General features: G+C 36.7%; 1 protein-coding gene across 10 annotated transcripts in view; it reads right to left on the bottom strand.

The window, feature by feature from the left end:
- The window catches only part of LOC147650694 (uncharacterized), a 74,153-nt gene that overhangs the window by 15,785 nt on the left and 42,623 nt on the right, over nucleotides 1-15,745 (bottom strand). For 3 of the 10 annotated variants that reach the window (XR_015276079.1, XM_086849958.1, XR_015276080.1), the window contains one exon: nucleotides 13,448-13,544. The exons of 3 other annotated variants lie outside the window; for them this stretch is intronic. Coding sequence is in view for 2 of the 7 variants with exons in the window: in XM_086849958.1 (XP_086706084.1) it covers nucleotides 13,476-13,544 (69 nt within the window). In the remaining 5 variants the exon portion in view is untranslated. Of the gene's footprint in view, nucleotides 1-11,638; nucleotides 11,768-13,447; nucleotides 13,545-15,745 lie in introns of those variants that run through there. 4 more of the 10 variants (XR_015276067.1, XR_015276064.1, XM_086849957.1 and 1 more) reach the window with 3 other exon arrangements.

Genomic DNA, 15,745 nt, shown 5'->3' with positions numbered 1-15,745 from the left:
GTGTGGCTTTAACATCTGCTGCTGGTTGATATCTCTGACTGGCCCTTCCAGCTTCAATCTGAGATACATTTGGAACATTATTAATTTCCATGACCTAGTGTCAAAGTATGATAGAGAAAGTGATCTGGTTGTGTTATCTTCCAGTATTTAATATCAGTTCTGGATAGAAACAGCTGGAAACAATATTGCTTTTGCTACAATAAATTTTCAGAGGAATTTGTTGAAAATATCTCATATGTACAAAGAGCTGATTTCAAAAACAGATTTATAAACTGAAGGTGTAGAGGAAAAGCCACATGAGCAAACTGCTCGAGATGAGTACCTGATCCTGTTGTACAGGACATATTCAGAAGTAATTTCATACCCTAGAAACTCATTTGGAAGTCTAGGTACAATTTCACCCCAAAATCTGAACCAAAATTTTCTAATTAAAATGAAGTAGAGTCAGATTATCTCATACTTACTATTTATTTATCATTAAGCTGTGGCTGGGTTCTGCAATATCTCTTCATGTGCAGCTGTCAGTGATTTCAGTAGATGCTTAGCATGCAGAAACTTAGAATGAACTCTGAGTCTGCTCTAGTATCATGCACAAATTGCACTTTTACTCTGCTGGGATTTTTCCAACTGAAATGAAAACATTTAACTCTTAAAAATGTTTTTGGTTTAAAAACCAGAGTACCTAGGCTGTCATTAGTTACTGCAGCATGCCGTGAAATAACCACAAATGAAAGTAAGAAATGAGGAATTATTAACAACTGAAAGTGAGGCTTTATTTATGATTACCTAGTCAAAAAAGTATGACAATTTTGATAGGTCAAGTTCCCCTGCTCCTTTGATGAGATGAGGCAAATGAGTATTGCATGCCTATCTAGGAAATTCCACCAGCAGTGTGTGCACTGTCAGAGAGATTACATGGTGGATGAATGCTTCCAGAACCTCTCCAAGCAGCACTTGCATGCTGGCAGGAAAAAATAAAGTCTCTCTTTGTTTTCAGCTTGGGAGGTACTAGCAAAATATTTCAACAATCTAGAGCAGCAGTTTTAGGGTACAGAAATGGGCAAAATCCAAATTTAAAATTTAGAAAATAAATTTGTTCTCTCTTTTTTGTTTGCCATGAAGTAATCTATATAAGTGCTTTGCATATTTCTGCGTGATAGAAGTATAAAAGGAGCAGAAGATATGTGTATTGTTTCTTTCTTTCTGATTAAATACTGTATGTAACCCTATGACTAACAGCAGGAACAATACTGGCAAGAGAAAGCTGATGAATTTTTACATGGTGGAAAAAGTTTTTATATGGGTGTCTTGAAAAGTGGGTAGTGATATCTTGGTCATTCAAATATGTGTACATAAAAAACCCACTCCTCAAAAAACAGGTACAGAAATTCTGTTCCCCATTACTGCCACTCAGATTTCAAGAGACATTTGAGTGAAAGAGCAACTTCTAAGAGACTTTAGGAATTCAGCTTGCTTCCATTTTTTCATTAAATTATGAAACACTCCGAGGCCTTTCTATTCTCTGAGGCTATTTGAGGCTTAGAAAAAGGAAGGAGCTAAGATTCTGTTTCTAATTATTACAGTAATTTTGAATGAACAATTATCAGGTGATGAGAACCTGGTAACACTTTAATACATTCCCCCATTTTTGAAGATGGAAGCAGAAAAGAACTGGCGCAGTAGCTGGAACTCAAATCTTTCTGACATCTACTTTTCTCAGTGCAAATACCTAAAACTACTTAATGTTTCTTTCCTGAAAGTGCCAAATATAATATCAGACTTTCCACACTTCTGTATTTCTCACACAGTAACAGAAAGTCATCTTTTTTTTTCTTCCTCTTTGCTTGAATGCTAGAAGAGAGTTTCTAGTTCTTAATCCTTCATGAATAATTATTGCCACTAATACAGCAATCTGAGTGCTTTTAGATCACTACCAGAAGAGTTTATTACAGATATGCCCCCTTAGGAAGCATCCAAGTTGAACACAAATTTAATCATACTAGACTATATTATTTTGAGGGTCCAAAACTTTAGTTCACACACAATTATCTTCTGGATACAGACTCAACATTTGAGCAAAGATAGCATGTACTTCTGTAGGTATATTACTGGCTCCCATGCTTGAATCTAGTATGAGGTATCAAAATATGGATTGTACTTGTCTTTAGTGTCAAAGTAAAGGAGAAGCACTGTAATAAATCAATCAGCAAAGATTTACATCCCCGCAAATGATAGTATCTCTGGCAGTGACAATTAACAACTTCATTAGCGCAGTCATGCAGCTATTGCCGATTCTAAGTGGAGGGGAAAGTTAGAACTGCAGTACTCCCCAGTATGGACAATAAAGCACAGACCCTCCTTTTTTATGTAAATCTGTATCTTGCTTTTGATCACCTGAGATGCAGAAAGCTGGTTTTGGTTAATAGAAATCACTGTCTTGAACAAGGGTTATGAATAGAGAATCATTTCAGCTTCACTCCTCATCTCTAGTATTGTTCACTAAACTCTACCATCAATTTATAGATCAGAACATCCAAATTCCCAAAGCCTTTTAGTCTAAAACTGCAGTAACATCAGAGGAAGGCAGGAAGAAAGAAAGAATCATTAACTTTTTTCCTTTAAAATGAATCATGACTGGGAAAAGATGATGCCATCCAAGTCTCTGAATACACTGGTTACTTTTGCCCAGAGGCACCAGAAATCCATCTCCATTTAAAAAGTAGCCTCATTGCTACACACACACAAATGTATTCTCAGAATAGCAAAAAGCTGGAACAGGTGCAGTGGGCCAGGGAACTGCATGTGTACACTGGCATGTGGCAGAGGGTTGGGCCAGAGTCCAGCTCTGTGACAACAGGCACTCCCCTACAACTTGAAACTTTCTCTCCAAATATTCAATTTACACATTTATCTGTTTGCAATCAAATATAATAATAAAAAAAAATAAAATTCCAAGTTAAACTTCTAAACTGACTCATTTCTTCAAGAAGGTGCCAGAAAAGTATAACCTATCAAGGAATACAACTGACAGAATACATACCAGCCCTAATTCCCTCGTCACTCTCATTAATAGGGTAAAACAACCATAAAAAATTAAATAGGTAAGCTGCATTACACAGTTTTTAATGAGGTGAGGAAATGCAAAAGTAACATTTTAACTTAGGTTACAAAAGATTTCCCTTATTATGAAACTTGGGCTAAATATACAATGAATTCTGAATTAACACAAATTTCCTTGGACTGAGTATGAAAATTGATTTTAGAAAGTCATTCTGTAATAGTGTTTAATTTTAAAACAAATCTGGTCTATTCCAAGAGTAGTTAATCAAAAGGGATTGATTTCTAACAGCTGTTATTTTTTGAAAAGTTAATATCTAGGAATTTTGTATTGGTTTTAAAAGGCATCTGTTTCTAGAACCTGTAAAGCTTTGATAAAGCAGAGATAATTTATCTGCTTTCATTTTGTACAATAAAGCTGCTCTTAATATTCTTATCTTATAATATTGGATGTTAAATAGAGTGACTTTATCACACCATCAGTTTTTAAGGAAAATCATTGAAATCAGGTGGGGTTTCTGTTTCAGAATAGAGGAATTATGTGATCCACTATCCTCTTACTTGTGAGAAAGTGAAAGAAAACCAATGAAACAGAAAAGGCTGTATTATGCCACTGATTTATTAATAGATTGCCTGTAAAGAACATGAGAAATTTTGCTTTGTAAACTAACCCAGAATTTATATTTCACTGTATCTACTCAGAAAAAGTAAGTTCACACCAAATACATCTTTTAGTATTTCTTCTACTTACCATGCAACTTATTTACTCATTTATTCAGCAAAATTCCAAATTGGCACCATACACAGAGAAGGAACAATTTTAGAAAACCAAATACATCTTGAGCCAAAGCAAAAATTGAACTGGCTTCCATAAACCAAACAGTAGCATCTTTCAAAATAAAAGGTGGAGCTAATAATTTCCATGGGGGCAAAAAGGAGGAGAAGTATTCTGAAAAAATTTGGCAAAAAGAACATCTGCTCTGACAATAAAGTCAAGAAGAGAATTGTGAAAAACTACATGCTTCAGCTGCAACCAGCTGAGCAATATATTGGGGGTGAGGCAGAATATAAAAGTAGTTCTTAAAAGTCACAGAAATTCTACTACTTTACAACTTCCTGAGCCTTTATCCCATCCTAGGAATATGTTTTATTTAATAAATTTATATTCTGTTCCTAAGTACATGTACATAGAAAATGGAACAGATATGTTCTTCCGTAAGTAGTACCATGAAAAGGAAAAATATAATGACAAGAGGGGAAAACCAGAAAGCAAAATGCACACTTGAGATACAGCTCAAGCAGTTGATCTCATTCTGAAAGCTCCTGCAGTGAGGCCACCTGCGCTTAGCTCCAAGATCTATGGCTACATCACCTCATAGCCATGGGAAACACACATTTCCTCTGTGTACCTCACTTTCCCCAGCTATGATATCGAGTTACAAGGACTCTCTCTGTCATTTCTTCAGAATGCCTGCTGCTTGCTTGCCCCTTGGTATGCAGTCAGGAAACTTTTTCTGAACCACCAAAATCAGAAATCATATACTTACATATAGCAAGCTTTATTTCCCTTTCATTATTTACACAGTTATTCCCAAAGTATCCTGAAAGCGTTTATATGGAACTTAAATTGTGATATATATGAGAAATATACTAGAAGAGGCACTTTAAGTTAGACCACAAGAAATTAAACCAAGGATCTGGAAAGACAAATTTGGTTTGTATTCAGGATACAATTTCAACAGCAGAAACAATGCACACCATCTACAACTTGAAGAGCAACCCAGACTGGAAACTTGTTTCAGTATCCACAGCTTGAAATTGGCTACTAGGGAAATCTAAATGTGCCAAAGGGATATGTACAGTGATTCTCCACCCACTCCTTCAGGGGAAAAAAGAAAATATTTTTTGACTCATGAAAGTCCTTTCAAAATGAAACATTTTAAAGATGAGAATGGTTTTTAAAATACAGATTAAATTCTGAAATTATATCGTGTCAAAACAGGAAAAGGTAAAACAAATAATAAAATCCAGTTCACAAGATCAACCAGGAATGTAGCATCAGTTCAAATGAGAGCAAGGAATATCACTCGATAATCTTTTGGAGATTCTCTCTTGTAAATGGGTAGCTGAAAATATAACATTTCACCAGTTTAACCAACTCCATGTTTCAAGACGCTGGAATAAAATTATACAAGAGATTCTGTCTGCCAGCATAAGGCTGTGATACTATATATATCCTGCACTTGCTCCTGGTTTATTTAAAAATGCAAACCAAAAACTTCAGTGATGAGAGATACTGCAGCTCCCCTGCTTCAGTGTGCAGTCATTGGATATCCCTGACCTGATATTCTGACCTGGAGCACAGATTATTTACAGAAGTTCAGACACCGAGTTTCAAAAGCTTAGCTCCTCTAAAATTTGCAGTGTTTTGCTCTGATGTTTTATATAATTTATTCTCTTAGAACTGTGAGGAAAATTGCTTGTTTTATTCCACAAAATAAAACCATGGAAGTGTTAAGATACTAATTAGTTGTCTTAAGATGGGAAAGTAAGTTAATAAATTAAGAGCAGAGTTTCTTAGAGAACTAGAGAAACCCGCTGCTGAGGTTCACTTGTACACACCTTCCCCATACGCTCTTACCAAGACCACAGAGCTTTAGGAGAACTCCACTAACATTGACTGAAGTTATTGTTCTCCAAAAGATAATCATTCCTATCTACAAACTGATTTTGCAAAATTTTAATGCTTCTTTTCATTTTGGGCTTTAGCTCTTTCTAACACCAGGTTAGAGGAGAAAGAAGGTCATGAACATCAACTATCATGTATAAATTTAGTCTCTAAAATAATTAATGTGTAACTCCATCATCCTGTCAAGAATGCCACTCTACTTGATTATACCAGTATTAAATTTGACCTCCCAGTTTATTTATTTCAATAAATATTTGGAAGGCTGAATGAAACTTTTAGATAGCTCTGGTAACAGAGGATTCTTTCTCAACAAATAGGAGTATGTTCTCCCCATGTCTCAGAGGTATTTTTAAAGGACAGCCTCTTCAGTTTATTCTGCTATCATGTGGAATTCTAGTCTGCAGATGGCATCAGAATGATACACTTTAAAGTGATAATGCAATTATAAACGTGACTGAGAGGTCCACACTTCAACAAACACCTTGTCAGCAAAAGTATTGGGGGTGGATGCTTTGCTGGACCATTCATGTGGGAATTGCAGAGATACAAAGTTTCACTTTTACATAATTGCTAAATATGCATCGGTTAGAGAAACAGTAGAGTCTCTCCTCTTTGTAGCTGGCTTAAACCAAGACAGGAAATAAAGAAAGCAAGTCCTACCACTTGAACACTGTTTGGCAACCCATCTCAGTTCATCTGCTAGCACGCAGCTTTGTAATAAAATAACCACTGTCGCTTTCTGATGGTCTTGCCATATATGCTGAGTATTGAATCATCTAACAAAGTGAAGAAAAACAAGAGCAAGACCTCCATCCAACTCTGTCACCTCTAGAGGCAGAACTATGTCAAATAAAAGACAGAAGCAGTTTACATCTAAACCAACACTGGGGTTGTTTTCCCCAACCTCTTTGTCAAGTGATTGCTTCAGTTTGCACAACTGTCAGTTTTGCACTTTCTGTAAGTACTGAAATGCTCAGACACTTCAGGAATTGCTGACAGTTCGAAGAGTTTGCCTATGTGGATGTCAGATATCCTCTGTTATGAGGACCCAGGGTGAGTTTAATCTACAAAGAGATCAGTTGGCTGACATCATTAACACACTTCTACAAACAGTGGATAAAACAGTTTTAAATTACCAGAAGTTGCATCATTATGGATTATTATTTTAGCATTGTTAGCCTTCTATAATATGATGTTGCTCCCACTGGAATACTGATTAAAATAGGAACCAGATGTGCTTTTCATTACCAGATTGAAAAAGATAAACAACCAGAAAATCAATTCAAATAAAAAAGGATGCCCTGGGGGTGTTTCTTGAAACTGAGGAGGGAGAGTGTATGTATCTTTTAGAAGGGTGGGGTAGGAACTGAAAAACAGTCAAAGCCAGAAATCTGCTCTTTCACAAAAAAATCCCTAAGAACCGTGAAGCAATCTAGCTCTTTAGACACCTATTTTGATTATACTCCAATGCACCATTATCTAAAAACTGGGTGTACCGGCCAACACGAAAACAAAGAAAAAAACCTCTATTTTCAGTTTTGCTCATAAATCCACAAGAAATAAAGCTCACAGGAAAAAGACTAATTTACATTTAGACCTCAGCATTTTACAGGAATACCACTTTAGTTTACTGGACTGTAAGATAATTTTTTTGGAACCTACATATAAACCTTCAACTCCAGAGAGGCACAAAATGGAAATCTTTGTGCCAATCCTGATGGGAGCTTTTTTCTGCTAAATGCAGGCCAGTATCTGAAATCTTGAAGATTAAGTGTGAGTCAATGGCACTGTTTTGCAGAGCAGACCATCTGTTTCTTTACACAGAAGAGAAAAGAACAAAATTTCAATTCCCACAGGAACAGGGATCACAAACCACAAAGGAATGACCACTCCTCAACATCACAGCTTCTACTGCAGATAGTGTGGCCCTAATGAAGTCATATTTTTTCCCTTGCACCTTTCGATCTAGGCCAGGAACCAGAGACCAGTGAAGAGGGTGGCAGTCTCCTTTGGCAGTCATGGAGAGGAAGGTATTTCTTCATTGGGTAGATAAAATAATAATTTCAAAAATAGATGAAAAAAAAAATTCTCTCTCACATATCTACGCTATTTTCAAAAGAACTAGAAGAGAGACTGGGTTAGCCCTGTTCAGCACCAACTCTAATGAGCACTGTCCCAGTTGTGCCAGGTCATTTTGCTGCAGCTAAGCGTCACTTACAATGGGAAAAGCACAAGTCACACAATCAGGTCTGCAAAACTTGAAATAGCACACCATATAAAGGCAGAAGGAGTAACTTAGAAATATCTCTTTTAGCTATCACCATCTTATTTTCTGGGTGAACAAAGCTTCATCATCATGTGGTAATCATTCCATCATTCCATCCCTAGAAGTCCTTCACCGCAGGTTACTAAAGCCAAAACACAAACTTTGAAATGAAAGATTTCAAAATTCAAAAGCACTACAGTCTAATACATATTTGTTTTGCCAAATGATGTTATTTCTCTTAGATATATTTTGAAAAAGCATCAGACAGAAGAAGTAAGGATTTGTATGAGAAATTCCTTGATCTCTTCCTGTATCTTCTTAAAGTGACTTCCAAGGTTTCACTATTTCCTAGCTCCCATTTCTTCTGACATACTGCATACATTAGGACCTCTTTACTTTCCTCTATTCTGTCTTGTATCTCTCCCTCTTCCTGAAAGTTCACCAGGTTTTGTCCATTATCTCTTCTCTTCCACAATTTATAATTCTCCTAATTTGCTGCTTGCCATAGCTGGTTCTCCATTCTCTTCCACATGCCAGCACCTGCTTGTAAAGTGACAGCCCCTTGGGATACTTCAGGAAACCCATCACTGCCCTCATGCAGAAGTTTACAGAGTTTGTGTATTTAGACAATAACTCTCCTGAGAAGCAGCACTAGTGGGTGTTGAAAGACTAGTATTGGAACCAAGTTCCCTTTTTTGAGACATCTCCTGCTACATTTGAGATGCTGGTGCTAACTGATTGCCAAATCAGCCATTTCAACTATCAATTACTCCAATATCAGAAGAAAATTAATATCATAAAGTCAAACACTGAATTTTGGAAACACCAGAATTAACATTTTTCATGAAGCCTTACTTCAACTCGTGTGTGTACACAGCTGATCTTTCTTTGCATTACACATTTTTTTCCACATCTGTATAACATGAGACTCCTATAAAAGATACCTGCTTTTTGCTTTTGAAGCAATGGCTATCAAAATCATGTTGGTATTGAGGATTATTGATAAAACTTCACAATCCTCACAGAAGAGTCGGAATTGGAACAAGCCCCTAAACTTCAGGACACTTTGAGAAAGCTGTCTTTTCCTCCACAGGTTTCTCATCAAGAAAAGATATAAAAAGTGTTAAGTCACCATTAGGAATAATGAGGAAGGGCACAGCAGACTTACTTGAGGGAAAAAACCTAATTCCTAATTTAAGATTATAGAACACATGTTCAATTTGATAAACCATTCACCAGAAACTTTTTAGAGACCAATAATTCATACCAGGCACTGCCAGCTTATTGTTCATGTCTAACAATGCTATGAAACAAACAAACAAACAATGGCATGATCTTCAGAGAGGAATTTTATTGAAATGTGGTTAACTAGCAAAAAACTGCCTGTCAAAATTCTTTAAAAAATAGCTTTTCAGTAACTTCCCTTTAATATTTATATCTTCTTATTCTGGGGCTTTCAGTCAACTGGATTAAAAAACCCACAAAAAACTTGCTCAGTTGATTGCAGTGTCAAGGGACTACCATACTTTGTACCTCAGCATGGTGGAGTTTAGCACAGTGACTGCAGCACTGGAGCCAATACACATACTCAGTGTGAAAAAAGTTTACACAAAGTCATGTCAATAAAAGTTTTCTACTCCAGAAAAGGGGCTCTGTTGCAATAACCCACTGTCAAACAGGGCAGAGATAACAGAGGTGCAAGAAATACACAAACTAGACAGATGCTGCACTCAACCCAATATCTTAAGAGGCTGATAAAGGGAATTTACCACTACACTAGACAAATTCCTATCAGAGAATCATGTTTTCCCTCCTCTTTTATAGGGGAGGAAGGAATACATAGATTCTTTAGTCCCAGCTCTTTACCCCTCTCTTTCTCTCTATCACCTCCCAAATGTTCCACATTCCAGTTTCACAGAACAGTAATATTTAGGTTTGTGGAGAATACTTCAGTTGCAGTGGACGGTCTTTGTCAAAGGTGTGAAAAACTAGCAACTGGCATTACTGTTTAAATGGTAGAAATTATTTTAGTAATGTGATAGTTATGACAAGAAAAGTAAGGCAGGGATAGGGAGGCAGATCAGAATAACATCAAGTCTGATAACAATCTGTTTCAACGCCTGACCCTCATCAGTCGCTGACAAAATTCAATCCTTGCTGATGCCACAAGCCAGGCAAATAACCATCTACCAGAGCAACAGCTGCACTGGCAGGCATTTCAACTCCTGGAAGCACAGCAATTCCCAGAAAGAAGGGATCACTCCTGCAATCTACAGAACTATACGTACAGAGGAGAAGGATAGTTCATATTGCAAATAAACATCTGGTTTATTTGGCACTATCTGGTAAGCCTCAGTCTAGGCATCTTTAAATTACAGCCAGTTTGAAATCAATAGCGTCCCTTCTTCCCTTCTTGCCTAACGCTCTTGAGGGATCTCTGAAAGAAAATGCAGTTTTGTCATAGCCTAAATTTGTCCTTTGAATGCAAAGGTATTTTGACACTTTCTTTTCTTCCTTTTATAATTAGAAAAACTGGCTCACTAGTCCATGCCCATACCAGATGCCCCAGGAATGGTTCTAACATGCTCATTCTAACCCTGCACTTGATATGCTGAACTGCACTCAGATCCTAGCACTTCACATCCTTCTTTCACACCCTTACCAGATTATAAAATTACTATTCTGGCCTGAATTTACATAGGATTTAGCAGGATATCATGGACCTCATTATCAGTAAGTGAGGGAATGGAAAAAGTGAGGAAGTGTGGTGGAGTTCACTCTGTAAGCCAATTACTAAGACAGATTCCCTAGGAACGACATCCTTTTATTAGATTCCCTCAGTTTAGCAAATGCTTATCTACCATTCAAATGGCAAACAGCTGTAAAACCTTACATTTTTGGGACTAAGTGGTGTCCCTGTCTCTGACAGATGGGTAATAAATAAAGCAATCATTACAGAGAACTGCTCTTACTCTGAGTCAACTGGTGAATTTTGAACTTTACAAGGACCACAGCTTTACAGGGGAATAGGGCAGTTTCCCTGTATGTTACTTTGCTTTTACAACACATGTAATGATAGCTCATGTAATTAGCTGAAAGTTAGGAAAGGTCTTATTCCAGCTGTTTCCCAAAATGAAATAATAAATACATGGTGGGAATCCAGTAGCATTTCTGCCATACACAGTCCCACCTTTTGTTATTTTGTATTTGTTGCATTGATTGTACCAACCTGCTTTATTGCCTTTGTACCGAGAAAGCCACTGAAAAAATGTCCAGTTAAATCTCAAATCTTAAGACATTCATAAGTAGTAGAGAAACATAAAGAATTTACATTAAACCTTGGGTGAAATCTTGGACTCACTGAATAATACAGAGATGACAAGAGATTACTTTGATAAACACTGGTTTGGTTGAGCATGTGAGTATATACTATGATACAGACTAAGTTTTATTATTGTTCTTCTCTTCATGATTTTGCCCGCTGACTGAATGCATGAGATGGATAGCTAGAATTTGTGCCTTTTGAGTATTTTATTTTACAGCATTAATAATGTTACAGTGTATGGTGTGTATACATGTAAGCCCAGGTTTTTAGAAATCAATCACAGGAGCATTTTGACACCTACAGTATGCAGCAGGGGCAGTAGATATTGGATGTATCACACCTATTTAATTGGAGACAGCTGTAGAAGGTGAATCTAAGCACACAGATTCCACAAATCCAGAGGTCTTAAAGCTGGTTCTCATCCAACCATCTGTGTATATAAAAAGATGATACAAGTTTTTTTATTTTGTAAAAAGAATATATTTAAAGCCCAGCAGAGGAAATCACTGCCTGGTTAAGTATTTTGGTAAAACAAAAATTTGACTACAAATGTATATATCACTTCAGAAAGAGAAGAGAGACCTCTGAATATAAATAAATGAGATGAACCAAATGGGTCTCCTCAGTATTTTCACATACCAGTTCTCTATTTTTTATATCACCACCAAAAATGTATTGCTACAATTCTGCATCAACATCTGAGGTTATAATAAACATAGCCTGAGCGTCCTGATGTCATCACAATTAGAATCCCCGGAAGCTGAGGGTTGTTAAGCTATGAATAACAAGATCTAGCATAACCATTCCATTCAGAAAGGAAGGATTCCTCCAGTTGCCATTGCATTCTGTTTTTATTCTATCTCCTTCAAAAACCTGTATCATGATACTACATTTTCCAAGTGAAAAAAGCCTGGATGGATTTACCTTTAAGTTTACTATTGACTGAGCTAAGGTATTCCTAGCCCTTGTTTTCCCTAAAATAAGCTATATAAAACACATTTGCTGCAAATAATTAAAAGAAAATAAACTAGTTATGTAGTAGTCAAACTATTTGATAGTTTGAAGGGGTTTTTTTTTCCAAGTATCTACTGCATCCCATTCAATTTTTCCTGTAGATTTAAATCAGCTCAATATGATCTGGATGAATAGGAGGAAACCAAAAAAAAGAGTGATGTTGAAGAGATCTGTTTTGAAAATTGCAAGGAAAAAATTGCTGTTGTCTTTTCAATATGATTTTAATAATCCATACCAGTTACCAAAACCAAAAATACATTCTTAGAGTCAGGGAGACAAAAGATTCATAGTTACAGTTTTTAATCTGATTCTTACAACCTGAAGAGATAAATCCAAACTGAAGTACATATTCCTTGTCTCTCTTGCTTTTACTCCCGCATTATATGAGTTTATTTTCCATGCATGTTGCAGTGTTTCTCAGATACTGCAATGCTGACCAAAGTTTTGCTCAAACAGTAGTACTTTTCTTGTATCTTTTGCATGTAATAACAGTAATAACAGATCTGATCCTGATTTCTGAGATTTGGAAACTGTGGATAAGGATTTAACCACAAGAATAATTAGCACCTTCACATCTATGGTATTTTTTCCCTGGGACCTTCCAATTCCATTTTAGCTATTGCTGCAGGGCATTAAAACCCAAGATCTTTGGTTTAAAGTCTGATACAGAGATTTTTACCTTCCTACTGTCTTAAACTCTGGAAGTTCTGAAAGGTATTCTAAAGCAAATTTGAAATGGATCAAGGAACAAGGAGGAAAGGAATGAGAAGTTTCTTAGCAGGGATGTGTTGCCCCAAAGGGAAACTAGACAAAATGGAGGTATTTTAAAAGTCACATTCACGACCCAATGCCACAGCTGGGCAGTAAATTTGCAGCAGGCCAGCCTGGAGATGAGGAAAGCATAGGTCTTTATGGTCATGTTTTCATCTGAAAGGACAAAAAGTAATTTCCTATGTAAAATAAAAGGGAATAAACTTAAGCTCTATTTTAACTGGAGACCTATGCACAATCTTTACAATCAGAAGAAAAGTGCTTGCAATTCATTTCCATTTTCCTTTTCAGCATGTGCACTGTAACAGTGCTGTGGAAAACTTACCAACAGGAAGGAGGCACCAGTGCATGCTTTAAGTATTGAAGGATGCCTTACAGCACGTGCATTTTGCACATTTCCATGTTTCCTGTGGTCCTGAAACCTGAACACATCACCAAAGAAACAGAAAATCATAAGCATTTCAGGTGGAAAAATTCCATATATTATTAAAGATTTGCTTGGGATTGTAATGCAAAGACCTGGGCACTCACCTCATTAAACAGATAGAGTACCAAGTTTCAGTCTAGCTAAATCTTCTCTAAACCTAAACCAGCTTAATTTGAGAGAGATATTAGTTATGCTTGATTTATCAGATGCATGTAGGGCCATCCAGAGGCTTAGAGATACATGCAGAGAAGCCTGATGTACACATGCACAACAAGATGGCATACCTGTATTAAAAATTACAGTCAGACTTGTTGTGTAGCAAAACATAAAAATGTGTGATTAAGGAAAACTGCAGCTAAAGCATGGTGGAAAGATATTATTCTGTAATTATAAAATACAAGGATATTAATGCTAACAATAATTAAAGAGTAACTGCATTGTTCACCAAATAAAATTAGAGCTAGTGCCTTATCTAAGCCACTTTTCATTTATTCTTAACTACAGAATTTGACAGAGATCAGAAGTGAGGCACCACTTAAGAAAACACACTTACAGCAAGTGATTTATTTTTTCAGAGCCAAGAGAAATACATGGCTATGCCTGGACCACGAATAACTCCAGCTTTCTGGAACTGAAACCTCAGGTATGTATTTTTTCTCCTGGTACTAACTGTCAGTAACAATAAGTTAGCAAGGAAAAAGAAAAATTAAAACCAGTATGAATCTGAAAGTGCAGATTGTTATTGGACATAAAAGACCCAGAATACTTACAAAAACATTTCTACTTGCATCCTATTTTGCTGAGTAAAACACAATTACCTTTTATCCTTGATTGCTTTCTTTATAATACACAAGAGATAAGCCTTTTGAATACCACAAATTTTTTTCATTGCTATCATTCTGAATTCAGACTGTGGAATGGGTCAGAGAACACGCTGCTATAAATCCAGCAAATGTACTGCAAAAGCCACAAGTGGGATAAGTCACTTCAGTCCCCACTTCTTGTCAGAATGGTGGCCATGGGCTGACAAAGACAGAGGTCAAAATGGAGACAGCTGTGATCACAGTTTACAAGAGTTAATTAAGGAAAGCCACTTCTTTGTTTATCAGCTGCAGGTATGCAGCCTTTGAAAGCCCTCAGCAGCACATTTTTCATATCAGAAAGGTGCATATACTGAGTCTGTTGCTAAAGTAGGAAAATTAGGCTGAGCTACAGAACACAGAAAACAGCCCAATATGCTGAAATAGAGATAACAAGACAAATCTATCAACTTTGGACTATGTGTGAAAATGGTTAAAAAAGAATGCAAAGCGAGTGACAAATGGGATTGATCCATGTGAGTGCTGACAAGGAGGCTGTTGATGTTAAGGAAGGAAATTACTCATTCTCTGTGTGTATAGGAAAGGCTGAGTACTACAAGTTTGCCTGGTGCACCTTTGTGCTAATTTTGGATCAGTCCAGTGAAATACCCTGTTAACTCATGTCCCCCTCACCACAAGGTGGCACATACGTATTCCCTGAGATTTTTAACTGCCTCTACATTTAAATTAATTTTTAATAAGTAACTGCTATCCCATTATAGAGGGAGAAAGGGAGTGGATATGGGATAAAAGCATGGAATGATAAACTGCATTATATTATCAAGCATAAACAAACATAAGTAAATTTATTCTTAACAGCTGGATTAATTCCAAACTTTCCTTATTGATATTTCTTACTAAAGGGACTGAGGTGCACTCACATCAACAGTGGGGAAGTTAAACAGGATAAAGAGCTACTGAAAACTTTGCTTCCGTGTGTTTTACAAATACAATCACCAGAAACTCAACAGATTTTCAGGGTGAAATGGAACATAGGCAGGCTGGTGACAGAGAGGGAAATAGGTACACAAAAGCAGAAAGCCAGGTGTATCCATCCATTATTTTGATTCTCTAGATTTTAAGCCCATTGCTTGGTGTGCAGTTTTAGGGGTTTTCTTACACTGCTCCCAGTTTTCATCCTCTGTGAGTTCCCAGAACTAACTACATACGCTAAGAAAGGCTGTTCCCTAGTAGTAATTTTTCCTTCAAGCTAATAAAGGTTGTGTTTGAATGTCAGACTTTGAAACATCCAAATATACGTTCCCATTTTCACCTAGTGGCTGATCAAATAAAACCTCAGTGCCGTGGTCCCCCTTCTCAAATCCACGATATAAAA

This window comes from Cyanistes caeruleus, chromosome 13, assembly GCF_971803275.1.
Source record: "Cyanistes caeruleus chromosome 13, bCyaCae1.hap1.1, whole genome shotgun sequence".
Taxonomy (NCBI): Eukaryota; Metazoa; Chordata; class Aves; order Passeriformes; family Paridae; genus Cyanistes; species Cyanistes caeruleus.
This window is presented reverse-complemented; position numbering and strand designations above follow the sequence as displayed.